A 27410-nucleotide genomic window follows, 5' to 3' on the forward strand; every position below is an offset into this window, starting at 1 on the left:
CGCGGCTTACTTGTGGAGACGGACATGCGGCGCATCTCTCCAGACGGCAGCGTGTCTATTTTTCTTGTAGAGACGCAAGCCTCCGCAAGATAAATTTCACCCATACAATTTATTGGACGCAGTGAATCCGCACAGTTCAGTGAACACATGCTGATTCACCTGTGTTCAATAGACGGCAGCACTTTGGACATGTGCTGTGTCCAAAGCGCTGCAAAATCCTGAACGTGTGCACATACCCTTAAAGATGACCTTCCACCATTTTTAAAAGCTACACTGGCCACATCATACTGAAGTGCTTGAAGATCTGAATAAAACACATTTTTTATTTCTCAACTGTGTTGCGGAGACATTAGCATGCAAACCTTATTGCTAATTTCCATTATAACCAAAGGGGCGTTAACATAGATTCTTCACTGGGGGCGTTTACTTTTTACCCTGCATGATGTTGCCCAGTCATAAACAGGAGGGTCATACAGATTTAAAAAAAACATGTCAGCAGGATTTTGCTTTGTAAATTGCAGACAGTCATAGTAGTGCTGTAATAATGATAAAAATGAAGAAATCAGTTTTGTGGTTCTTGAGTAATGAGTATTTAAAGCTTTTCTGTAATCATGTCTTTTTGCATCGGGGCGGGTCTATGAGCAAAGTCTTTTCTTATTGTTTTGGCCCCTCCGGCTGCCTCTGTTTGAATGACTGGTCCCTGATCTGTCAGTCACCTGTCTCTATATTAGATATTGGTCCTGTGCAGTAATGTTTGTCTCCATAAAGCATTGAGTCTCCCACAAAAGGGCGGTGGCACATGCAGGTAGCATCTAAAAGTCTATACTAATTCTCAGCCTGTGCATGCGTAGCCCACCGTACCCAGAGGACCTGTGTGGTAGCACGCAGAAGAGAAGACCTTAAACATCTCGCTGGTCCTCTAGGCACGGTGGACAGCGCATGCGCAAATTAAGGATTAATATAGACTTTTCTTGGGAGACCTTGGCTGGGTTCACATGTGGTATAAAAAGTAGTCAGTTTCATCCAGAAAATTTGGATATTTTTTTTTTTCTCACTTTTCATCAGTTTGCAGACTATGCACAATCAGTTTTTTTTTTTTTTACAGAAACATTTATTAATAATTTACAACACCGTTTACAGTTTCCTATGTTAGGCTAGTTTCACATTTGCGTTACAATCCGCAGCGTTTAATCCGCAACCTCAAACGCACGAAAAACCGCATGCAAGCGCGTACAAACGCAGAGGTTTTTTTAGACGCATAAGGTAACACGTGGTTAAAAAAAATGCGGTGTTTTCAAGCTTTTTTTTATGCGTTTTGCATGCGTTTGGGTTTTCTGTGCGCATGGTGGAAAATTTAACAGGAGAAAAATCTAGATAACCAGACACCGCCAATGGGACTACAGAGGGCGTGTATTATGGGATATCTATATATAGACCCTTGGACTGCTGAAATGTTCACAGTTTGCTCCTGTATCCTGTGTCATGATGGATCTTCACATGGAGAGCTTTTATTTCAACTGGATTTAAGCATCAAGCTGTTTCTTGCCCGTGCGTTTGCTTGGGAGCAACAAAGAAATGGAGAAGGTCAGAGAAGGACATGGCGTAGGCGTTTTTGGAGACACCCCATTATTGAACTCCGGGAGAGCCGTGGAGCCTACCACACGCTATATGGTGAGCTTAATGCCAACCCGGACAAATTCCCAGAATATACCAGGATATCGCAAGACTCTTTTCGGGATTTATTAGGTCGTGCCCAAGGAACCATCCGGACACAGGAAACCCAGCTCCGTAGAGCGATTCCTGCAGAGGAAAGTCTACTGGTTACATTAAGGTACATAATAATGTAAACAAATGGCTGGCATAATTATTGTTGGTCTGCCATGTATTATTAGTTTTTTCCTTTATGTCTTTAGCTAAACACCACCATAAATGAAATTGATTGTAATTTAATTTTTTCATTTTATTTCAGATTTCTGGCAACCGGAGAGAACTTATCATCCCTCCACTTTCAGTACCTGCTTGGAATTTCCACCCTGTCTGGAATAGTTGAGTACACCTGCTGGGCTTTGTGGAACGTTCTCCGGGATGAATTTATCCCCCTACACACGGAGGACATATGGATGGAAATTGCAGAAAAATTCTGGGGTGTGTGTGATTTCCCCAACTGTTTGGGAGCGCTGGATGGAAAGCACATACGCATTATCAAACCTGCCAGAACTGGATCGTAGAACTTCAACTACAAAAAAAAAAAATTTCTGTTGTGCTCATGACAATAGCAGATGCCGACTGTCGCTACATCGCCGTGGACATTGGAGCTTTTGGCCGTGGCAATGACTCAGACTTTCAAGATTTCTGATATGGGCTGACGTGTGTATGGCAAAAATTTTAATTTTCCCCTGCCACGACCTCTTCCCCAACACTCAAGGCCCACCGATGCCATTTGTTATGGTTGGGGATGAGGCCGTTCAGATGTGTGAAAACCTACTGAAGCCATATTCCAGTCCAGACTTGAACCACACTATAAAAGGATTTATAACTACAGGCTGTAGTGGGCTGTCCAACAGCACTCGGCATGGTGGTGGTGCTGTAGTGGTGTCCGGCAGTGCTTGGAATGGAGGTGGCCGTGCAGAGCTCGGCATTGAGGTCAAGCATGACAGTGTTGGCACCGATGGATATGCCGTCACTGTCTACTGAAAATACTGACTCTGCTGCATAGCCTGCACGTAAGCAGCATTGCAGGCCTTCATGACACTAAGCTGGAGATCAGGAGTAAGGTGTTCCAACATGCCCTTCTCTATTTGATTGAAAAATTGATGTGCTGGCCTCTGGAGGTCGGCTTTCACTTGGTCAAGGCTTTTGGTGACCTGGATAAGTGTATTCATATGGTTTATGGCACTATCCAGTCGGTCACCCATCGCCTTGAGTCCATCATGAAAGACCGAGCTGAAGTGCAAAAACATGGACATGAGTGACATGTCCGAGGCACTCTGCCGCTGCCGGGAAGAGCCCCCCAAAAAAGAGGCAGAGGACTGGGACAGGGGAACACCTGATGGATCAGCTTCCTGGTCTCCAGTCTGTGTGGCAGGCCCACTTGCTGCAGCGCTGCTGGAAGGCTGGGACGGGTCTGTGGCGTTTGATGAAGGATCGCTCCAGAACCAGGGTCAAGAGTGCTGCTCCATGTGCTGTGAAAAAAAAGAAGAAAAAAATACATTAATACAAAACATTTACAATAGTAAAGCGCCAACTCCTGTGAAATAGAAAAATACAGATTAGGCAATCCAACACAACCCATTATACCACAAAAAATACTTACGTTCTCTGGGCAAGGACCGGTCTCAAAAATGCAAGGATGCGGTGATATTTGTATTTGCGAATCCTTGCTCCAGATCCACTAGGAACCCGGCTCTCTTGACGAAGGTCCTTGTTGAAGCGATCCTTCATCGAACGCTAACGTGTTTTGACTTTGAGTACTGTTGAAAAATATAAATAATGGTTAGACAATACACTTTTGACCGTGATCACACAACTGTGTGTGATGAGAGAAACTGCGGAACCCGGGTGTCCCACAAAGGGACTTGCTCACGGACCAGGGAGATTATTAGGTCATTTTCAGTGAGGTCCTCATCCCGTTCTGGAACCTAAAAAATAAAGACATTAATGTTGGAGACATTAACATAAGGAAAAGAAAGAAAACAGACAGAAAACTGGCATGAATATTAAAAGTCAAGACAAAAATGTAGTCAAGAAAAAAAAAGGTAAAGAAAGCGGAAAGTAAAGAAATGAACTTCCAAGAATTGTAAAGTCAGGATACAATAAACAGTCAGTCAGGTATACATACACGCTGCCGCCTTGCCATCCGACCGTGTCCACGCTGCTCCTGCTCAGCCTCTGCTGCAGTGGAAAAACTGCTTTAAAAAAAGGAAACAAAATAATAAAATTGTCACGTGTAGATGTGACAGTGAATACTTACCCATCTGAAGAGGTGAGTACTCACTTCACTGACATTTTCCCCTTGTGCAGGACCAGGCCGTTGCTCCTCCTCAGAAAAAGATGACATTCTGATGCCGCAAGAAAAAAAAATGACAGAAATTAGGACATATAGAGACAGAAAATAGAAAATCAAGACATTGGTTTGATACTCACATTGTTCAGAGTGTAGTTTCCTCACAGCTTCAGAGCTTGTTCTCCTGTTCCCAGTCTGCTGAGTAGTGACCTGCCAATGCTCACTCCCTCCTTTATCAGTTTCTAAGTGGTGGTGGCTAATCAGTGTCTAGACATGCGTTCATGCGCATGCGTTCACATAGACCGTAATGCGTTTTTTTGCCGCATTCCTTCTGCTAACAACTGCATACGTTTCTAGGTGGCAAATTGACGCCTCTAAAATTACTACATGTAGCGTTTACCGCACCAAGCCGCAGATGAAACGACGCATGCGTCGTCAAACGCGGCAAAACGCAACCAATCGCAGACACCTGTGTCCCTAATGTTAAAGATAGGAATACACGACTCATGCGGAAAATTGCGGCACAACCTCAAATGTTAAAACAACCTTAAAGAATTTCAGTGTACCCCCTCAAAAAAAAAAAAATCAGATGCTACAGTCGCTGCATATATTTTTGTGCACCCACAGACTTGAATGGGTGCTCCTTTTCCAGCACGCAAAAGAGAAATTAGTACCTGCTATGATTTCACATGCCAATTTTGTCTGTAATTTAACCCCTTCATGACCTTGGGATTTTCCGTTTTTCCGTGTTCGTTTTTCGCTCCCCTCCTTCCCAAAGCCATAACTTTTTTATTTTTTTCAATTTGGCCATGTGAGGGCTTATTTTTTGCGGGACGAGATGTACTTTTGAAAGACATCATTGCTTTTACCATGTCATGTACTAGAAAACGGGAAAAAAATTGCAAGCAAGTGAGGCGAAATTGCAAAAAAGTGCAATCTCACACTTGTTTTTTGTTTGGCTTTTTTGCTAGGTTCACTAAATGCTAAAACTGTTACCCAAATATATAGACCAACCAATAAAATGTGGTATATAACCAAAATAACATATATCCAAAAAAAGGGAAGATACCACTCAAATGCGTAAAATATAAGATACTTTATTAATATATTCAAATTTAAGAAAAAACAGAAAACAATAATAAATGTATTTAATACTCAAAGACAAGGGGAAAAGGCAAAGTAACCCAAAGCAATCCAACACATAAAAAATATAATTAAACATCCAAAAAGGATGATATATAGGATAAGTGCACTGTGCACACCAGCAGGTGTCGCTGAAGCTCACGTAATAGTATACAGATAACTAAATAAAAGCTGAAAGTGTCCGTGCATATATTGCTACTTTAAATAAATATAAAGTGTCACTGCATGTATGAACCTGGAATAAATAAATAAACAGTCAGGCTCCTAGATAGAGTAAAGTGTCTATGCATGTGCAATTCTAGGAGTCAGGTGAACCGGTTCACCTGACTCCTAGAATTGCACATGCATAGACACTTTACTCTATCTAGGAGCCTGACTGTTTATTTATTTATTCCAGGTTCATACATGCAGTGACACTTTATATTTATTTAAAGTAGCAATATATGCACGGACACTTTCAGCTTTTATTTAGTTATCTGTATACTATTACGTGAGCTTCAGCGACACCTGCTGGTGTGCACAGTGCACTTATCCTATATATCATCCTTTTTGGATGTTTAATTATATTTTTTATGTGTTGGATTGCTTTGGGTTACTTTGCCTTTTCCCCTTGTCTTTGAGTATTAAATACATTTATTATTGTTTTCTGTTTTTTCTTAAATTTGAATATATTAATAAAGTATCTTATATTTTACGCATTTGAGTGATAAATGCTAAAACTGACCTGCCATTATGATTCTCCAGGTCAGTACGAGTTCATAGACACCTAACATGACTAGGTTATTTTTTATCTAAGTGGTGAAAAAGAATTCCAAACTTTGCTTAAAAAAAAAAAAAAAAAAAAAAAATTGTGCCATTTTCCGATACTCGTAGCGTCTCCATTTTTCATGATCTGGGGTCGGTTGAGGGCTTATTTTTTGCGTGTCGAGCTGGCATTTTTAATGATACCATTTTGGGGCAGATACATTCTTTTGATCACCCGTTATTGCATTTTAATGCAATGTTGCGGCGACCAAAAAAACGTAATTTTCAAGGACCTCTATGGTTACAATGTACAAGCATCGCCGACCTCCGATCATGTGACGGGGGTCGGCGATGCGCTCATTTCCACCCGGCCGAAAGAGCAGGTTAAATGCCGCTGTCTGCGTTTGACAGCGGCATTTAACTAGTTAATAGGCGCGGGCAGATCGCGATTCTGCCCGCGCCTATTACGGGCACATGTCTGTCCCGGCTTTGATGCGGGCTCACCGCCGGAGCCCGCATCAAAGAGGCGCTTCTGACCTCGGACGTACTATCCCGTCCGAGGTCAGAAAGGGGTTAAAAAAACAAAAACTTTTTTTATTGTTATTAGTATGAAAGCACTGTGAAATGAGACCTCTAGTGTGGGAGAAGCTCTTGACACATACAACGCTCTGGATCAAGTACACCTACTGGTGCACTGTTCACCCAATACCTGGGATGGATGCAAATGTGTGTTTGTAATGACCCACAGCTCTGCTCTCACTGCACAGTAATCTCCATCAGTTGTATCTGTGTGACCTGGTTATACATAGGTCTTACCATATCATTCAGAGAAAGCGATTTGTGATAGTCACTTAAGAGCTTATGATTGGGTATCGTCATGCCGGGTAAAAAGTAACCTCTCCCAGTGAAGAATTTATGTGAAGGCCCCTTAAGTTACCGTGGAGATTGGCATTCAAGTTTACAAGATAATGTCTGCAAAGATGAGAAACAAAAAACTGTTTTTTTTCAGGTTTTCATAAGTTATATCTTGATGTGGCCAAAGGCCCTCTTTTAAGTCACATGGTAAAAATGAAGCCAAACTATCCGATCAAAATAAAACCAGAATTTTTTTTGTTTTAAATAATTTTAAAAACCACATTGGGTTCCTTTCATTTTTGACAACCAGCCAAGCTAAAGCAGACAACTGGGGGTTGTTCAAAGACTGTTAAGGGGCCATGGATATTGCTGCCTCTCTTCACCTCCCCAACCTAAAAATAACAGCCTGCAGCCACCGCAGAAAATGCGCATGATTAATGTTAGTACCGCCGGTCACAGCTACTGGCTCACACGGTCATCTGACGGAGTGGGAACCGCAGCTCTCTCACCAGTGATAATAATCTTTACTGCTGATCAGAAGCTGTTTGTCGCGCTGTCATGCAGATGACAATGTGGCAAATGATGGATGTTTGGGCCCAACATTCATCTGACTGGTGTCCGGGTTCGGGTACTGTTTTGGTATCTGAACCAAACTATATACTGTATATACTCGAGTATAAGGCGACCCGAGTATAAGCAGAGACCCCTAATTTTGCCACAAAAAACTGGGAAAACTTAATGACTCGAGTATAAGCCTAGGGTGGAAAATGCAGCAGCTACTGGTAAATTTAAAAAATAAAAATAGATACCAATAAAAGTAAAATTAATTGAGATATCAGTAGTTTAAGTGTTTTTGAATATCCATATTGAATCAGAAGCCCCATATAATGCTCCATACAGTTTATGATGGGCCCCATAAGATGCTCCAGACACATTTGCCCCGTATAATGCTCCACAAATGCTGATTATGGCCCCATAAGATGCTCCATAGATATATTTTCCCCATATAATGCTGCACATGGCCCCATAAGATGCTCCATACAGATATTTGCCCCATATAATGCTGCACATGGCCCCATACAGATATTTGCCCCATATAATGCTTCACATGGCCCCATACAGATATTTGCCCCATATAATGCTGCACATGGCCCCATACAGATATTTGCCCCAAATAATGCTGCACATGGCCCCATAAGATGCTTCATATAGACATTTACCCCATATGTTGTTGCTGCGATTTAAAAAAAAAAAAAAAAAAATGACTTACTCACCTCTCAGGCCCCGGCACTTGCTTTATTCACCGATCCACGTTCCACCGACGGCCGCTGTAATAATTATAAGGGATAACTCAGGAGACTCTTTGCATGGAACAAGACAACTACAGGACACAGTTTTATAAGTGGTAAAGTCTATATTATCACACGGTGATTCAAACAGGTGCAGAGAGAAACTCAAGTCCACAACACTTGGTGTAAATATTAAACGCATCTTAGCAGTCTATAGGAAACTTCAGAGGAAAATGCAATCACGCAGAAAGTCTATGAAGCACAATTATTCTTGAGGATACTTGACACGAATAAGTCCTTGTTTTAGTCCAAACACAGATAGATATGCTTATAAGGCAGTTCAAATAATATCTTAGCTCAACCAGGGAGGCCTGGGTAAAAGTCTCAGGTTTTTGCAGAGCAGCAACAGCTTACATGTCCAGCAAATGCAGATGGAAGTAAACACGAGCAGCAGATGAAGGAGGATTACTGGAAACTGGCGTATGCAGCAGGAACTCAGAGCAGAGTAGCAGGATCACCACACAGGTTCACAGGAGCAGGTATATAGCCAGGGAGTAACCAGAGTCAGGAGCTGGATGCAAGGCAGAATACTCTAGCACAGACTGAAGGCTGAAGATGCCATCTTGGAAAAGGGCAGTAATGCACAAAAGGTAATAAAAAAATGTTCAGGGTCCTGACAGCCACCGCTGTCTTCCGCGTCCTCTACACTGACTGTTCTGGCAGAGGGCGGCGCTCACTAATCGCGTCACCACACCCTCTGACCTGAGCATCACTGCAGAGGATGGGGAAGACAGAGCGGCGGCCGTCGGTGGAACCGGTGAATCTCGCGCACTGCGTTATACTCACCTGCTCCTGGCGCGGTGCAGTCCATGGTGCTCCGGCGCCGGCAGGTTCTTCCTGTATTGAGGTCACATGGTACCACTCATTACAGAAATGAATATGCGGCTCCACCCCTATGGGAGTGGAGTCGGGTCCATGCTCATTACTGTAATGAGCGGTACCATGTGACCGTTCACTACAGGAAGAAGCTGCCGGCACTCGGAGAACCAGGGACATGCAGGGACCGCGCCAGGAGCAGGTGAGTATTAATACACAGCTGCCTCTCGCCCTCCCCCACCGACCCCTGGGTATGACGCGAGTATAAGGCGAGAGGGGCAATTTCAGCCTAAAAAAATGGGCTGAAAGTCTCGGCTTATACTAGAGCATATACTGTAACTGTATAGCTGACAGCGGAGGATGTTTAACAGAAGTTTCAAGGGGGTGATCTTGGTTTAGTTACTGTGGATGGGAGAATTCATGGAGGTTGTTGTGACTACTGGGAGGGTGAATTGGGGAGGCTTGTGACTACTGGTATGGTGCTGATAGGTTTATTGATGAATGTTTACTGAAGAAGGTGTGATTACTGACTGAGGAACAGAGTATGCTGTCTATATTAAATATATGATATGAGGGCAATATTGGTGCCACAGGGAAAGTTTGGGATGGACCCTGGCACTCAATCCTCTGTATACAATGCTATGGAGAGCTCTATTTTTACCACTGGGGAGCGAGAAGTATGGCAGGAGGAGGGGAATGGACCACCAGTCAATAATGGCAGGCTGTGGTTGTGAATACTTAGACCATTTTGTTGCTAGCTACTAAACCTGGCAACAAAAAAGTATCTAAAGGGGTTTTCTCACAAACAGTTCATTTTAATCAGCATTTTAATCAATAGATCTGAGTTCCACAATTGGATGTGTTAAAAAAAAAATGTTCCTGTGCTGAGATAATCTTAAAATTATGACCCTGCTGTTTACGGTGCAATGGCTGTGTCTGACTGTCAGGAACATGGTGTGATCAAACCACAACTCCTAGGCAGAGGAGGAGGCAAAAGAGAGTATACAGACACCAGTGACACCATTCTAAAAACTGCACCCCCTCAAGGTGCTCAACCACATTCAAGAAGTTTATTAACCCTTCAGGTGTTACACAGCAGCAGAAGCAACATGGAAGGAAAAAATGTACATTTTACTTTTTAGTCACAAAAATGATCTTTTGGCAACAATTTTTTTTTATTTCTCCAAGGGTAAAAGGAGAAACTGGACCCCGGAAGTTGTTGTCCAATTTATCCAGAGTACGCTGATACCTCATATGTGGGAGGGAACCACTGTTTGGGCGCACGACAGGGCTCGGAAGGGAAGGAGCGCCATTTGACTTTTTGAATGAAAAATTGGCTCCAATCTTTATCGGACACCATGTCGCGTTTGGAAGAGCCCCTGGGTGCCTAAAGATTAGAGCTCCCCCACAAGTGACCCCATTTTGGAAACTAGACCCCCCAAGGAGCTTATCTAGATGCATAGTGAGCACTTTGAACCCCCAGGTGCTTCACAAATTGATCTGTAAAAATGAAAAAGTACTTTTTTTCACAAAAAAATTCTTTTAGCCTCAATTTTTTCATTTTCACATGGGCAACAGGATAAAATGGATCCTAAAATTTGTTGGGCAATTTCTCCTTAGTACACCGATACCTCATATGTGGGGGTAAATCACTGTTTCGGTGCACGGCAGGGCTCGGAAGGGAAGGAGCGCCATTTGACTTTTTGAATGGAAAATTAGCTCCAATCGTTAGCGGACACCATGTCGCATTTGGAGAGCCCCTGTGTGCCTAAACATTGGAGCTCCCCCACAAGTGACTCCATTTTGGAAACTAGACCTCCCAAGGAACTAATCTAGATGTGCGGAGAGCACTTTGAACCCCCAAGTTCTTCACAGAAGTTTATAACGCAGAGCCGTGAAAATAAAAAATCTTTTTTCTTTCCTCAAAAATTATTTTTTAGCCCGCAATTTTTTATTTTCCCAAGGGTAATAGGAGAAATTGGTCACAAAAGTTGTTGTCCAGTTTGTCCTGAGTACGCTGATACCCCATATGTGGGGGGTAACCACTGTTTGGGCACACGTCGGGGCTCGGAAGGGAAGTAGTGACGATTTGGAATGCAGACTTTGATGGAATGGTCTGCGGGCATCATGTTACTTTTTCAGAGCCCCTGATGTGCCTAAACAGTAAAACCCCCCACAAGTGACCCCATTTTGGAAACTAGACCCCCCCAAGGAACTTATCTAGATGTGTGGTGAGCACTTTGAACCCCCAAGTGCTTCACAGAAGTTTATAAAGCAGAGCCGTGAAAATATAAATTTTTTTTTTTCCCACAGAAATATTTTTTTAGCCCCCAATATTTTATTTTTCCAAAGGTAACAGGAGAAGTTAAACCCCCAAAGTTGTTGTGCAACTTTTCCTGAGTACGCTTATGCCTCATATGTTTGGGTAAGGCTACTTTCACACTTGCGTCGGCACGGGCCCGTCGCTATGCGTCGGGCCGACGTACTGACACACGTTGTGAAATTTGTGCACGACGTGGGCAGCGGATGCAGTTTTTCAACGCATCCGCTGCCCATTCTGAAGTCCGGGGAGGAGGGGGCGGAGTTGAGGCCGCGCATGCGCAGTAGAAAATGGCGGGCATGATGAACAAAAAAAGTTCACTTGAACGTTTTTTTTAGTGTCGACAGTCCGTCAAAACACGATGGATCCGTTGCACGACGGACGCGACGTGTGGCCATCCGTCGCGATCCGTTGCTAATACAAGTCTATGGGGAAAAATATGCATCCTGCCTGAATGCTGCTGCCAGAATCATATTCCTCACCAACCGTTACACCGATGCCTCTACCTTGTGCCAGTCATTACATTGGCTACCCATCCACTCCAGAATCCAGTACAAAACTACTACCCTCATCCACAAAGCAGTCCATGGCTCAGCACCACCCTACATCTCCTCTCTGGTCTCAGTCTACCACCCTACCCGTGCCCTCCGCTCCGCTAATGACCTCAGGTTAGCATCCTCAATAATCAGAACCTCCCACTCCCGTCTACAAGACTTAACACGTGCTGCGCCGATTCTTTGGAATGCATTACCTAGGTTAATACGATTAGTTCCCAATCCCCACTGTTTTAAGCGTGCCCTAAAAACTCATTTGTTCAGACTGGCTTACCGCCTCAATGCATTAACCTAACCATCCCTGTGTGGCCCATACAAAAAAAAAATAAAAAATCAGGTTCCTCGCATCATGTTCTCATACACTTTATGCGGTTAATAGCACTCTGTGTCTGTACTGCTACATACTTAGGCAGTTAACTGGTTCATGCAGCTTTACATGAACACCTGAGCCTTACACTATGGCTGGTCCAAATAACTAAAGCAATTGTTACCATCCACCTCTCGTGTCCCCCTTTTCCTCATAGTTTGTAAGCTTGCGAGCAGGGCCCTCATTCCTACTGGTATCTGTTTTGAACTGTGATTTCTGTTATGCTGTAATGTCTATTGTCTGTACAAGTCCCCTCTATAAGTTGTAAAGCGCTGCGGAATATGTTGGCGCTATATAAATAAAAATTATTATTATTATCCTGCGGGCACATTTGCAGGATCCGTTTTTTCCCAAAACGACGGATTGCGACGGATGCCAAACAACGCAAGTGTGAAAGAGGCCTTAACCACTGTTTGGGCGCACGTTGGGGTTCGGAAGGGAGGGAGCACCATTTGACTTTTTGAACGCAAGATTGGCTGGAATCAATGGTGGCGCCATGTCGCGTTTGGAGACCCCCTTTGTGCCTAAACAGTGGAAACTCAATTCTAACTCCAACCCCAGCCCCAACACACCCAATCCTAAACCTAACCACAACCCCAATACACCTCTAACCCTAACCACAAGCCTAACCCTAATCTTAACCCAAATTACAACCCTAACCCTAAGGCTATCTGCCCACGTTGCGGATTCGTTTGCGGGTTTTTCCGCACCGTTTTTGAAAAAACCACAGGAAATTCGATTTCCAGTGTTTTTAGTGCGGATTTCGCCTGCGGATTCCTATTGAGGAACAGGTGTAAAATGCTGCGGAATCCGCACAAAGAATTGATATGCTGCTTAAAGTACAACGCAGCGTTTCCACGTGGTATTTTCCACACCAAGGGCACAGCGGGTTTGGTTTTCCATATGATTATATGGTACTGGAAACGTGATGGAAAACTGCTACGAACCCGCAGTAGCCAATCCGCTGCGGATCCGCAGCCAAATCCACACCGTGTGCACATAGCCTAATACTAACTCTAACCCTAATTGCAACCCTAACCCTAATTGCAACCCTAACCCTAATTGCAACCCTAACCCTAATTGCAACCCTAACCCTAATTGCAACCCTAACCCTAATTGCAACCCTAACCCTAATTGCAACCCTAACCCTAATTGCAACCCTAACCCTAATTCTAACCCTAACCCTAGTGGAAAAATAAAAATATTTTCTTTATTTCAATATTTTCCCTACCTATGGGGCTGATAAAGGGGGGTGTTATTTACAATTTTTTTTTATTTTGATCACTGTGAGAGGAGGACAGGACGAAGGGGAGGAAAGACTGGCGGCGGCAGATCGCCGCTGTCTGTCGGTGGCGGGGGCAGATCTCGGTCTCCAGCTGTGGCCGATGATATTGCAGCATCGGCTATGGCTGGATTGTAATATTTCACCAAGTTTCATTGGTGAAATATTACGATTGCTCTGATTGAAAGTGAAACAGTCCCTTTCAACAGCCAATCAGAGCGATCGTAGCCACGGGGGGGCAAAGCCATCCCCCCTGGGTCAAGTACAACTCCTGTACCTGCAGGGCGGGTGAAATTTCATTTAACCCTTTCACCCGACCTGCAGAAGCGCGATCCGACCATGACACATATGCTGCGTCACAGGTCGGATTGGCACAGCTTTTCATGACGCATACGCTGCGTCACAGGTCGGATTGGCACAGGTTTTCATGACTCATACGCTGAATCACAGGTCGCGTAGTGGTTAATACACATATTAACAAATGACACAGCAAAAAAGAACCTGGATACTATAGGTAGTCTTTAAAGACCTAGGCTAGAAAGTGAAGGAACTTTGGGCATAGGTCCTCCCAGTGGATTGACATAGACCAGGGAAATTGAACAGGATTCTACAGGTGAACAACTGGACACATTGATAGTGCCGTGAGCAACGTTTTTGGTTTCTTGACAATAGAGTGAATTATGTGTGTGATGGACACTTTGCAAGATTCTACATTTGGGCAAGAGAATTGAAAAATACATCTATAGAATGGGAGGAATAGAACTAAGCAACAGCACATGTGAAAAAGATTTGGGTATTGTTAAATATGCTTATTTCGTATATTTATTTAATCAGGACTCTTTACTAGCAGGGTGGATTGATTTAAATCACGCCGATTTAAATCATGATTTAAATCACGATTTAAATCAAAAGATTTTTTTCTATTTAAATCGGATCGATTTAAATCATGATTTTAATCATGATTTAAATCACTGATTTATATCAAAAGGTTTTTTTTAATATAAATCACGATTAAAATGAGAAGTGAGAGCAGTGCGCATGTGCGCCCATAGTTACACGGACGAAACTAGGGGCAACGATCTAACGCCAGGGTGAGGGGGGGACCCCAAAGTAAGTAAAAATCTTTTTTGTTTTACTATATGGCAATAGGTAGGTGTTTAAAAGCAGCATGTCTTAATTGTATAAACTATTAATAGCCTCCACATTTTGTTCATACTGCCCCTTTAATTCCACACTTCTAGCTTGGTTTCACTTTTGGTTTAGTTTCTTTTTCCATTCAGTTGACATGCCCAAACTTGTTGGATAGTCAGCATCCTACAGAAACCTCTGGAAGAGCATGGCATTGTGAATGTTACACATATACAGCCTTTATTCTACTGAGTTAAACAACTCAGCTTTATCTCATGATGGAAGAACCTTTGGATGGTAAAATATGTTCCTCAAAAAGCAGTTTATTGAAAAAAATCCGATTTAAATCAAAAAAATCCGATTTAAATCAAAAAAATCCGATTTTTTTGATTTTTTTAAAAAAACATTGATTTTTATCCACCCTGTTTACTAGATGTCTCATAAAAATTGTAGTGGTTTATTGGATTGTCCATCAAAAAGCATCATTGCAGCAAAACCTAAAATAGGTGAAATAGTTACAAAGAGATTGTCCATTTGTTCCCCATCTTTCCGGAGATACATCCATCATTGTTAACTCACATAGCAGCTGTTCATTCCATCTGTGTGAAGTCTGTAGTCAATACAGAGTGAGGGAGGAGGCCCCAAGTGAGAGCACCCCCCTCCTACGAGCCGTGATTATATATATATGTCACATAGATCTCTCTATATGTTCTCTCTATATGGTTTTAACTTTTACTCTGAGCTAAATATACAGAAATAGTTAATGCAATGTCAGCAAAAGGCAATGTGCTCCATACAGAATTCAATAATTAATATTTAACAGGTATACTAGTAGATCACAGATTGCACATGAGTCAACAGAGTGATGCAGCACCAAAAAAAAGGGCAAACACAGTTCTAGGATGTATTAAGAGAAGCGTAGAGTCTATATCACGTGAAGTAATTATGCCCTTCTACTCTTCCTTGGTCAGTCCTCATATGGAATACTGTGTCCAATTCTGGGCACCACATTTTAAAAAAAGACATTGAAAAACTGGTGCAAGTTCAGAGAATAGCTTCAAGGATGGTGAGCAGAGTGCAAAGTGTGTCCTACGAGGAACAGTTAAAGGATCTGGGAATGTTTTGCTTGCTAAAACAAAGGCTAAGAGGAGACTTAATAGCTGTCTACAAATATCTGAAGGGATGTCACAGTGTAGAGGGATCAACCTTATTCTCATTTGCACAAGGAAACACGAGAAACAACGGAATGAAACCTAAAGTGAGAAGATGCAGAATAGAGATTTAGAATTATTTGCCCCATATGCTGTTGCTGCAATTAAAAAAAATAAAAAATCATATACTCACCTCTCAGGCCCCCGACACTTGCTATATTCACCTGCTCCCCGTTCCACCGCCGACTGCCACTGTGTCTTCTCCGTCCTGTGCACTGATGCTCAGGCAGAGGGCAGCGCTCACTAATTGCGTCATCGTGCCCTCTGACCTGAGCGTCACTGCAAAGGATGCGGAAGACGCAGCGTCGCCGACGGTGGAACGGGGAGCATGTGAATATAGCACACTGCGTTATACTCACCTGCTCCTGGCGCGGTCTCTGCACGTCTGTTCCCCGGCGCCGGCAGCTTCCTGTAGTGAGCGGTCACATGGTACCGCTCATTACAGTAATGAATATGCGGCTCCACCCCTATGGGAGTCGGGTCCATATTCATTACTGTAATGAGGGGTACCATGTGACCGCTCACTACAGGAACAAGCTGCCGGCAGCGGGGAAATAACGTGCAGGGACCGCGCCAGGAGCAGGTGAGTATTATTACACAGCTCCGCTCCCCTGCTGACCCCCGCGTATGACTCGAGTATAAGCCGAGAGGGGTTACTTTCAGCCCAAAAAAGTGGGCTGAAAATCTCGGCTTATACTCGAGTATATACGGTATATAAAAAAAAAAATCAAAAAAGATTGAGGCAGCACACCATAATAAACTAGAAAGAAGGTGCTCTTTAATAGCCCATATGGCGACGTTACGATCCCAAGTGTGGATCTTTATCAAGCAAGTGCTTGATATATAACAAATATTCCTATTTTTTTCGGACCATAAGACGCACCAAGGTTTTAGAGGAGGAAATTAGAAAAAAAAAAATTGAAGCAAAGAATGTCGTCAATTCTGTACTTAATATCACCTATCCTGGTATATATAGTCCCCTCATCCCCATCCTGGTATGCATGGCCCTCTCATCCCAATCCTGGTATGCATGCCCCCCTCATCCCTATCCTGGTATGCATGGAAAAGTCAGTCATTAGCATATATAGGGCAGGCTATATATTTCCTGCATGAAAAAAAGCCCCATTTTGGTCACCTTGTACCAAAAGCATTCCGAATCGTGTTGCCACATTGGTAGTTTCGCACGAGGTTGTCCTTCAGATTCTTCCCCCGTCTATAATTGATAGTAGGTCTGCTGGGCACATATTTCTTCAGGACCGGATCTATAGTCAAATTCTCCTGTTTATGTATTTGACCATATAGATTCATTGTTTCAGAGAAAAACATTGTGCAGCAATTGCTCAGCCAGGCTGTTCCTCCATGGTTTGGGCAACATGAATTGTTGTTGCCTTTTAAGTTTTATTATTTTATTTTGGTTGACTTGTTTCTAATTAGTGTGGCTTGCATTTCATGACTCCTATCATAGTACTCAGCCCTGAGTATAGTTATTTGCTGGGAATCCAGCGGTGGAGCCCCCTCGTTCATGTTTACACTTAGGTCTTTAAAGATCATCTTTGGATTATGTATTAATGTTTGAAGAAGGGGCTGTAGAATTTTGAAAAATATTTGATATGATGTTTCTCAGTGAGTCTGCACAGAACAACCAGCTGCTTGGTGTGACTAGCGATTGTTATGCTATGTGCACACTTTCAGGTTTTTTCGCGTTTTTTTCCGCGTTTTTTCGTGCTAAAAACGCTATACAAACTCATTAAAAACGCATGCATTATGCATTCTATCATTTAGAATGCATTTTGCATGTTTTGTGCACATGGATGTGTTTTTTTTCCATGAAAAAAAAAAACGCATCGCGGTAAAAAAAATGAACATGTTCATTAATTTTGCGGATTTTCTGCGTTTTCCCCGCAATTCTATGCATCTGGGGAAAAACGCATCAAAAACACGAAAAAAACGCATGCGGATTTCTGGCAGAAATTTCAGTTTTTTTGTCAGGAAAATTTCTGCAAGAAATCCTGACGTGTGCACATACCCTGAGCGATATATACTAGATTGCTCACTGCGCATAGGCTGATAATGTTTCCAGTAAAGTGAGTCCTGTTTACACAGGACGATGCACCACTGAAAACAATGATCTTTTATGCTGCATAAAAGATCAGGTCACCCGACAAACAAGCGTTTTGTTTGTTCATGAGGTGATAATCAGCCTGTTTATGCGGCAAGATAATTGTGAATCGAGCATTTATAACCCTGATCGTTGACGATTATCTTGTGCATCTTTCAGTACTTGTACTTCTTACTTTTAAGTCTCAGTATTGTTATTCAATACATTCATATTTTTTCTTGTTTAACCTTTTAGGTGATTCAGGTACCTCAAGGAAAGTATAAGAATCTACCTGCTGAAGTGACTAAAGTAAGCCCTTACCCGGTTTCCCTTATACCCGGACAGTTTCAGGAGTATTATAAAAGGTAAATCTTGGCTCTACTGTATTGTCCACTTTGTCTAAGTGTTTAATTTGGGTTTGTATTTCACAGTAATTGCATTTATTCTGGCCTTTTTATTAAGCCAAATTTCAAACTCCGTGACCCCGATTTATTAAGATCAGCGTTGTTCATCCCAGTCTTGACAAGTAAGCGTGCTAGCGTCAGATGCTCCTGATTCATGCTTATAAATGAGTCTGGCACATCTGAAAAGTGGCATGCGCCCTGTCACAAATCTTACTGGTGTAAAGTCTCTGATGAATTACGGTCCATATGTTCCATTATTTACCTATTGTTTCTAAATGCAGAATTTCTGTAACCCTTTAAATAGTAACTATCACCTGTTTGGCTGCCTTTTCTTATTTAAAGGGAACCTGTCACCCCGTTTTTTCGGTATGAGATAAAAATACCGTTAAATAGGGCCTGAGCTGTGCATTACAATAGTGTATTTTGTGGACCCCGATTCCCCACCTATGCTGCCGAAATACGTTACCGAAGTAGTCGTTTTCGCCTGTCAATCAGGCTGGTCAGGTCAAAAGGGTGTGGTGTCCTCCCCCAGATCTTGCGTAGTGTTCCGTTGGTGGCGTAGTGGTGTGCGCATGCCCAAGGTCCCGAATCCTCTGCCAGGGGTGTGAAAACAACAGCGATGTCCGTTATTCCATTGGTGGTCGGTGGGCGCGGCCATCTTGCTTTGGCCGCAGAATCGGCGCTCTGCTGGCCGCGGCTTCAGGAAAATGGCTGCGGGCATCCGCGCGTGCGCAGATGGCTATCGCGGCGGCCATTTTCGTGAAGCCGAGATGCGAATTCTGCTTCATGAAAATGGCCGCCGCGATAGCCATCTGCGCACGCGCGGATGCCCGCGGCCATTTTCCTGAAGCCGCGGCCAGCAGAGCGCCGATTCTGCGGCTAAAGCAAGATGGCCGCGCCCACCGACCACCAATGGAATAACGGACATCGCTGTTGTTTTCACACCCCTGGCAGAGGATTCGGGACCTTGGACATGCGCACACCACTACGCCACCAACGGAAAACTACGCAAGATCTGGGGGAGGACACCACGCCCTTTTGACCTGACCAGCCTGATTGACAGGCGAAAACGACTACTTCGGTAACGTATTTCGGCAGCATAGGTGGGGAATCGGGGTCCACAAAATACACTATTGTAATGCACAGCTCAGGCCCTATTTAACGGTATTTTTATCTCATACCGAAAAAATGGGGTGACAGGTTCCCTTTAAGAAAACAGTTAGCAATTGCAGATACATAAATTAATAAATAAATAACATCAATTAGAAATAATGTTCACAAGTGACCCTAATGCCAACGTAAAGGACCCGACTTTCTAGCAAAGGTTGGACTGAAATACTAGGTTGTTAGATGCTGGGCATACAGAACTGGCAAGGTACAAGATCTCTCCGCAGCAGGGATTGCTGCATTTAAATACTGCTGTTAGTGCAGGAGCAAGTGTCAGATGTATACTGCAGCTGTCACCCTCTGTTAACCTGGACACCATTACCTCAAGGTCTGCTCACTAGGGTGGCATGTTTCTCACTGCCAAAAGCAGAATCTAACAGGTCATGTGCTAGTGTAAAAACTGAGCGGACTGATGCACTGCGGTGACTCATTTGAAAATGGATGAAAGTGGTTTGCTGTATTCTGAGGCCCATACATTACTTATATTTCCCTAACTCCTTTACCCCCAAGGGTGGTTTGCACGTTAATGACCGGGCCAATTTTTACAATTCTGACCACTGTCACTTTATGCGGTAGTAACTCTGGAACGCTTCAACGGATCCCGGTGATTCTGACATTGTTTTCTCGTGACGTATTGTACTTCATGATAGTGGTAACGTTTCTTAGATATTACCTGCGTTTATTAGTGGAAAAAAAAAACGGAAATTTGGCGAAAATTTTTTAAATTTTCTAATTTTCCAACTTTAAATTTGTATGCAATTAAATCACAGAGATATGTCACACAAAATACTTAATAAGTAACATTTACCACATGCCTACTTTACATAAAAAATAATTAATAATAAAGAAACACAAAAAACAAATACCGAAGTGCCAGAATAAATACATCTTAATCATCATAACACAACTGGCTCCGCATTTTCAACCTGAATGCATTGAACAAACCAAAAGAAAAAAGGTGATCATATCCTCAAGTGTGATTTTCTAAATACAGTCTCATCCTATGTTAAAAACAAGATTAAAAGAACCAATATTTTTTACCACCTATTTATACATGTAATAATTTTTTTTATATATCACCAAACATGTCATTTATGAAGTGTTTAACCCCTTTCTGACTTCGGACGGGATAGTACGAGGTACGTCCGAGGTCAGAAGCCCCTCTTTGATGCAGGGCTCCGCGGTGAACCCGCATTAAAGCCGGGACATGTCAGCTGTTTTGAACAGCTGACATGTGCCCGCAATAGCGGCGGGTGAAATCGCGATTCACCCGCCGCTATTAACTAGTTAAATGCCGCTGTCAAACGCTGACAGCGGCATTTATCCGGCGCTTCTGGCCGGACGGCTGGAAATGAGCGCATCGCCGACCCCATCACATGATCGGAGGTCGGCGATGCTTCTGAATAGTAACCATAGAGGTCCTTGAGACCTCTATGGTTACTGATGCTGGCCTGCTGTGAGCGTCACCCTGTTGGTCGGCACTCACAGCACACCTGCATTTCTGCTACATAGCAGCGAACATCAGATCGCTGCTATGTAGCAGAGCTGATCGTGTTGTGCCAGCTTCTAGCTTCCCATGGAGGCTATTGAAGCATGGCAAAAGTTAAAAAAAAAAAAAAAAAAAAAAAAAAAGTAAAAAAAAATGTGAAAAAATAAGTGTTTAAATCACCCCCCTTTCACCCCATTCAAAATAAATCAATTAAAAAAATAATCAAACCTACACATATCTGGTATCGCCGCATTCAGAATCGCCCGATCTATCAATTAAAAAAAAGCATTAACCTGATCGCTAAACGGCGTAACGAGAAAAAAATTTGAAACGCCAGAATTACGTTTTTTTGGTCGCCACGACATTGCATTAAAATGCAATAACGAACGATCAAAAGAACGTATCTGCACCGAAATTATATCATTAAAAACGCCAGCTCGTCCCGCAAAAAATAAGCCCTCACATGGCCAAATTGATGGAAAAATAAAACGGTTATGGCTCTGGGAAGGAGGGGAGCGAAAAACGAACATGGAAAAACGGAAAATCCCAAGGTCATGAAGGGGTTAAGAAGAATAGTACGGTAGTTAAATCCTCGTACTATAAAATATGAACTAATCAAACAATAGTAGGTTTTTACACTGGCCTGTTATCATCAATGTGTCCCTTCTAGTGGGTGAAATGTCATCTTGTCCATAAGCGCTCACTAGCAATGGCCGTTTCCTTCTGTGTCAGAGTATGTGCGGCTGTCATGTTGTTCGGCTCCACCTGAGTTAATATCTGATCTTTGTTCACTTTTAAAATGTCTGGTTTTCTTGGATACACAAAGGACGGCGCTGGACCAGAAGATGCAAAAAAAAAGTCACTTCTACTTCTTCATTTTCACAATCTTTGGAGAGTCCAGTAGCCGCCACCAGCGCAAACCATATTCACAGGTCACATAACCAGTTATGCCATCCATTGCCAATCTTGTGCCGCCCTCTACCACTTCATGCACTTCACTGTCTTTGCTGAATGAAAAAAATCCTTGTTTTTATTTCTGCTTCACTACATGGGATGACAGTGTGGTATTGCTGAGTCCCTTTGATGGGTTCTGCTTCCTGTATCCGATGTTTTCACAAACTCTCCTTCGTAGTCCTGGTTTGTACAATACATGAACTGGATGTTAAGAATATTTTTCTCTCTCCATTTGAAAAGTTGCATGGGTGTTAAGATTTGGTCTGAATATGGCCTCTGGAGGCTACTGTCACTGTCTACGCCTGGTCATTCTCAGCCCTAACAAAGCTTCTCCTCTGTCCTCTCCTGCTTCTAAGCTGTAACAGAATAAAATACTACAGTAGTATCTAAAAATCATGGATTATTTGGTAAATCTAGACCCCACACTGTTAGACCACAGGCTGAACTGATCTGAATTCAAGGTTTTCGAACTGACACTAATAGTTTTATTTTTTAAAATATGATCCCATCAAGATCCCAGCTTGTATTTTGGTACAGATGTGGCTAGGAGCATAGTAAGCAGATGTGATGTTTTTGAAATTTTTAAATTATACGTTTTTTTTTTTTGGAAATGCCTTTTAAAATTTTGCGTTTGTGTTCACATGGGTAAAATATTATCAAAGATACTCCTGTCACATATCTGGTGAAAGCCCATACAGTTCTGAGTAGAATGGTGTTTATTTTGTTGCTCTGTCTTTTTTCTAGCCTGAGTTATGAGGAGAAATGTAAAGACAGGCAACACCGAAATTCACACTTTTTCTGAACTTTGAAAATCAATTAAAAAAGAAAAAAATATCTAGAATTCTTTTTTTCTTCACATTTTGCATTCACTGACACACTATTACCAAATAACAAAATCTCAAAAGAATTAAAAATATAGTGGTAAAAATCATTGGTTCACTTGACATGGAATGATCCAAAATTAGGCTTGGTCTGGAATGTCAACATTTGATGCAAAATGATGGAGGCTAAACAAGATGTGGCTGAATTGCAATACTTCTCCAGATGGTTCAGGTGGAAGGTCTGCTTTTTTTTGTTCCTTCTTTGGGGGCAATATGCAATGTTTGTATATCATTCACAACTTTGTCTTGTTTTTCAGGTATTCCCCTAATGAACTCCGGTACTTGCCATTAAACACTGCTTTATATGAGCCGCCACTAGATCCTCTAGACCCTGAACTGCTGGCCCTTGACAGTGATGGAGATTCCGATGAGGTTGATGAAGGACGTGAAAAGAAGAAGATCAAATCTTCAGTAATAAAGAGTTTCTTGAATTATGAATTGCATAGTTGAAACAAGGCACAAGTCCTGATGTTTTATTCTGCTTGGAAGGGGGAAATATATTTTATAAGTGAGCATTGGCAAAATCATTAGCATTATAGACATTCTGACGGTCTTGATCGATGGCAGATGTGTGCACATTGATACGCAATTATGTAAAGTGACGTATTAATCATCACAATAACATTCTGCAAGGGTGGAGATTTTCAATATGGCAGTAATGTAGATTCACACATTGAAGCATTGAAAATTCATCATACAAATATTAACACTTCATAGTAAATAACAACATTTTGTCAACTTAATTTTAATTGTGTGGTGTACAAACCTCAGTATATGAAGGCATTCACACATCTTGTGCTGTTTTATTTTTCTGACCGCACTCTGACCCATAATAGCGTTACATTGATCCATACACACATCTGTATTTAAAACAAATTTGGGTGTTTGGTCTTTGCGACACAGAGCATGTCTTATTCTCCTCCGTTTTGCAAGTACCGTAAGACTCTGCCATTAAAGTGTATGGTGATTGGTTTTGTCATATTAATGCTAGTCCCTGGCAGCCCTGACAATGCTCGGCTATCTAATTCATGTTCAGCGCTGCCGTACCTTGCGCCAGAAATCTTACTTCAGCATGTGTCTGCAGTAAAGGTACCTTCACACTAAACGATTTACCAACGATCATGACCAGCGATACGACCTGGCCGTGATCGTTGTGTGGTCGCTGGGGAGCTGTCACACAGACAGCTCTCTCCAGCGACCAACGATCAGGGGAACGACTTCGGCATCGTTGAAACTGTCTTCAACGATGCCAAAGTCCCCCTGCAGCACCCGGGTAACCAGGGTAAACATCGGGTTACTAAGTGCAGGGCCGCGCTTAGTAACCCGATATTTACCCTGGATATCATTGTAAAGGTAAAAAAAAAACAAAAAAAACCAAAACTACATACTCACATTGTGATGTCTGTCACGTCCCCCGCCGGCGTCCACAGGGTTAAAACTGCTTTCGGCAGGAGCACTGCTAATGCCGCGCTGCCGAGAGCTTCCCTGCACTGAATGTGTCAGCGCCGGCAGTAACAGCGGTGACGTCACCGCTGTGCTCTGCTGTACGGCCGGCGCTGACAGTCAGTGCAGGAAGCTCTCGGCAGCAGCGCAGCATTAGCAGCGCTCCTGCCGAAAGCAGTTTTAACCCTGTGGACGCCGGGGGACGTGACAGACATCAGAATGTGAGTATGTGCTGTTTTTTTTTTTTTTTTTTTTTTTACTTTTACAATGGTAACCAGGGTAAATATCGGGTTACTAAGCGCGGCCCTGCGCTTAGTAACCCGATATTTACCCTGGTTACAAGTGAACACGTCGCTGGATCGGCGTCACACACGGCGATTCAGCGATGACAACGGGTGATCAGCGACGAAATAAAGTTCTGGACTTCTAACTCCAACCAGCGATATCACAGCGGGATCCAGATCGCTGCTGTGTGTCAAACACAACGAGATCGCTATCCAGGACGCTGCAACGTCACGGATCGTTGTCGTTCTTGTTGCAAAGTTGCTGAGTGTGAAGGTACCTTAAGACTTCTGGCTATGCACACACCACTTGTACGATGCTTTTGATTCATTAAGTGACATGTGCCCGTTAATGAATTGGGTGTATCTTACGCCTCCTTAGCTCCTCATTAAAACTGGCGTGTACAACTCTAGTCTTTAATAAATTGAGGCAATAGTTAGATAGTTTTGTTTGTGTTCATTTATTTTTGATCCTTACAAGATATAATTTTTCTTTCAGGACAGTTCCTCTGCTAATGTGTCTGATGGTGAAAATGCACATGATACCCAGGAGGAATCATTTCAGGCAAAACCGAAGGCAAAAGAAAAATCGACCCCCAAAAAGGATGGCACCAAACGTACTGTAGTGTCCAAATCAACTGGGTACAAGGTAGAAGAAAAAAGCCCCTGACTTGGCTTCTTTACTGACAAGCCTTTCTACCTGAATTACTCTTGCTTTTTACATTTTTCTCCCCCCATTTTCAAACACTGACTTAATTTTTATTCCTTTTCATTATTCACATTAATATCTTATTTATTTTTGCTTCCAAGCATATCTTTATCTTATTTTATTCTTCTTTTTCTCTTTAGTGTTGCTCTTCCTATAACCCTATCTGTTTTGTTTCACTTGGGGGCTTTCAATAACCTTTTACTTTGGAGTGGCTATTGAACTCATTGGGCTTCCCAAGACTGTTGCAACATCCAAATTTTAAGTTTTAACATCCTTTATATTTCTTCTAGACCGATCTTAATGCTGGAAAGCAGTTGTGGTATTTTTACATACATTGGGAAAATATATATACATGTGATGTATAGGTTGAGCTTGCCTTATTACTTGGTCATAATTCTCTTTTTTGATATTGAGTTCTATTTAGGCAAGGCATAGTTCCAACTTTGTTATTCTTTCCTAAACATCAAGCATGAAGTCCAACTGCAAGTCCTGTTTTTATAGTGTGAGCTAAAAAATGTGTACACATGTATTTGTACTTGTTAAATATGTTTTATGGCACACGTGAAGAGTTAATGTAGACATTTTATTTATTTGAGGGTAAATAAGTCTCCAGATGTAGAGGTTCTTCCATCTTGGACATAATTTTTAAGATATGTCCAACCATTTAGTGTTTTATCCTTAGCTATTCAATACTGTTTTTAGGTTAACACGCACCTTTTTCCCCAGGCTGATGGCACAATGATTATCTCTGTAGTGTGAAAAAAAAGAATAATCTATAAGAATTATTTGGTTATCTTTTAGGCACAACTTGAACCAAGCATTTATTCTACTGTGTCCTTGTATGGACTTATTTCCATTTAATAGGCGTTATTCTCCCTTGAGTAGCAGAAGCAGATGCCAGAGAGCGTAGAAAGGAAGACTGGATAGGGCAATATACCAATGCAGCATAATATAGTGCCATTTTGTAACATTTCTGTACAATCTACCTTGCCCCTTCTTGGTAAAGGCCCATACGCTTGGCTTGAAAAGACCATGTCACGGGTAAAGGAAGTTATTTATAGAAAAAGGGAAATTTCCAGCTCACCCGGGCTCTGGGCGTGTAGAAGCACGGAATCCAAAGGTCCACTTGTAACACAAATGTAGAACAAATCCAGCGTCTTAAATTTGTGAAAATTTATTTGAAAAATAGATAAGAAATCAATGTATAGTATTTACATATACAGCAACGCGTTTCGAACGCACAGTGTTTTGTCAGAGCATATACTGAATAAGATGTGTGTAAAGCAAGTTATTGCCTTGTAAAGAGTAGTGATGGGTAACACGTGTATCTCGGCTTCTGAGAATACTTTCGGGGCAATTCATCGAGAGAGGGGGTTCTATACCCCGGTCTTATTCAAAAGTCCGATGGAGTGAAGTGAAACAAATTCTTTAAGAAGTGCACTACACTAAAATAATTGTGCTCATCTTTTGAGATCCCTTTCAGAAAATGTACTTCATAAGGTGAAGTAGATTTCTGTTCTAATTCACACTACTTAGTGGTAAATTATACTAAATCTATAGGCTCGCAGAAGGCCATGCCCCTTCTTTTAAGCTCCATTTTTCAGAAAAAAAAATAAGAGATCTGGTGTAAAATTGGCAAAAGTCACAACATTTTTGCGCAACTGTGTGTGCAGGGTCACAGGAGGTGGGGTGTCGCTGCTTCAGGAGGCCAGCAGCGTTAGCGGGGTGATGCATGGGCTCCCAGAAGATGTTGTTGCCCATGAGCGAAGTATCCTTTTCCTTCTGTGGGCTTCTGGAAAATGGCCTTGTCTCCTGAAATCTTAGTCTGCACATGGGTTGCTTCCGGTGGCCCTTTTCCCGAATCCCAACGCAGGGAAATGATTGAGAAAGGGGATTCCACTCAAAGGCACCGACATCTTCTGAGAGCCCAGACAGCGCAGCATTTCCCCACTCCTGTGACCACGGGCCTTTTGAAGCATCGACTCTGCCTACTTTGAACCCACTCCACCTCAGTCGCCCCCTCCCCAAGTTATGCTACCATTAAAACAGACTATAAAACACAACCATTTTATTTAAAAAAAAAAAAAAAAAGTCCTTGTTTTCCACCCCAAAATCTTATCCGTAAAATACGGTAATTGCAATTTGTTATATGGCAGTTTTCTGGCATATAATGAATGCTTCATCCCCACTGTGTATCTTCAAGGGCTCATAG

The 27410-nt window shown here is 42.4% G+C and overlaps 1 protein-coding gene across 3 annotated transcripts in view; it reads left to right on the top strand.

Moving 5' to 3' along the window:
• Positions 1 to 27410, top strand: part of PHF10 (PHD finger protein 10) — a 210379-nt gene that overhangs the window by 97652 nt on the left and 85317 nt on the right. For all 3 annotated transcript variants that reach the window (XM_077283267.1, XM_077283266.1, XM_077283268.1), the window contains 3 exons: positions 18126 to 18235; positions 23023 to 23176; positions 24989 to 25138. In XM_077283267.1, coding sequence (XP_077139382.1) covers positions 18126 to 18235; positions 23023 to 23176; positions 24989 to 25138 — 414 coding nt within the window. The remainder of the gene's footprint in view (positions 1 to 18125; positions 18236 to 23022; positions 23177 to 24988; positions 25139 to 27410) is intronic.

This window comes from Ranitomeya variabilis, chromosome 2 (assembly GCF_051348905.1).
Source record: "Ranitomeya variabilis isolate aRanVar5 chromosome 2, aRanVar5.hap1, whole genome shotgun sequence".
Classification (NCBI taxonomy): domain Eukaryota; kingdom Metazoa; phylum Chordata; class Amphibia; order Anura; family Dendrobatidae; genus Ranitomeya; species Ranitomeya variabilis.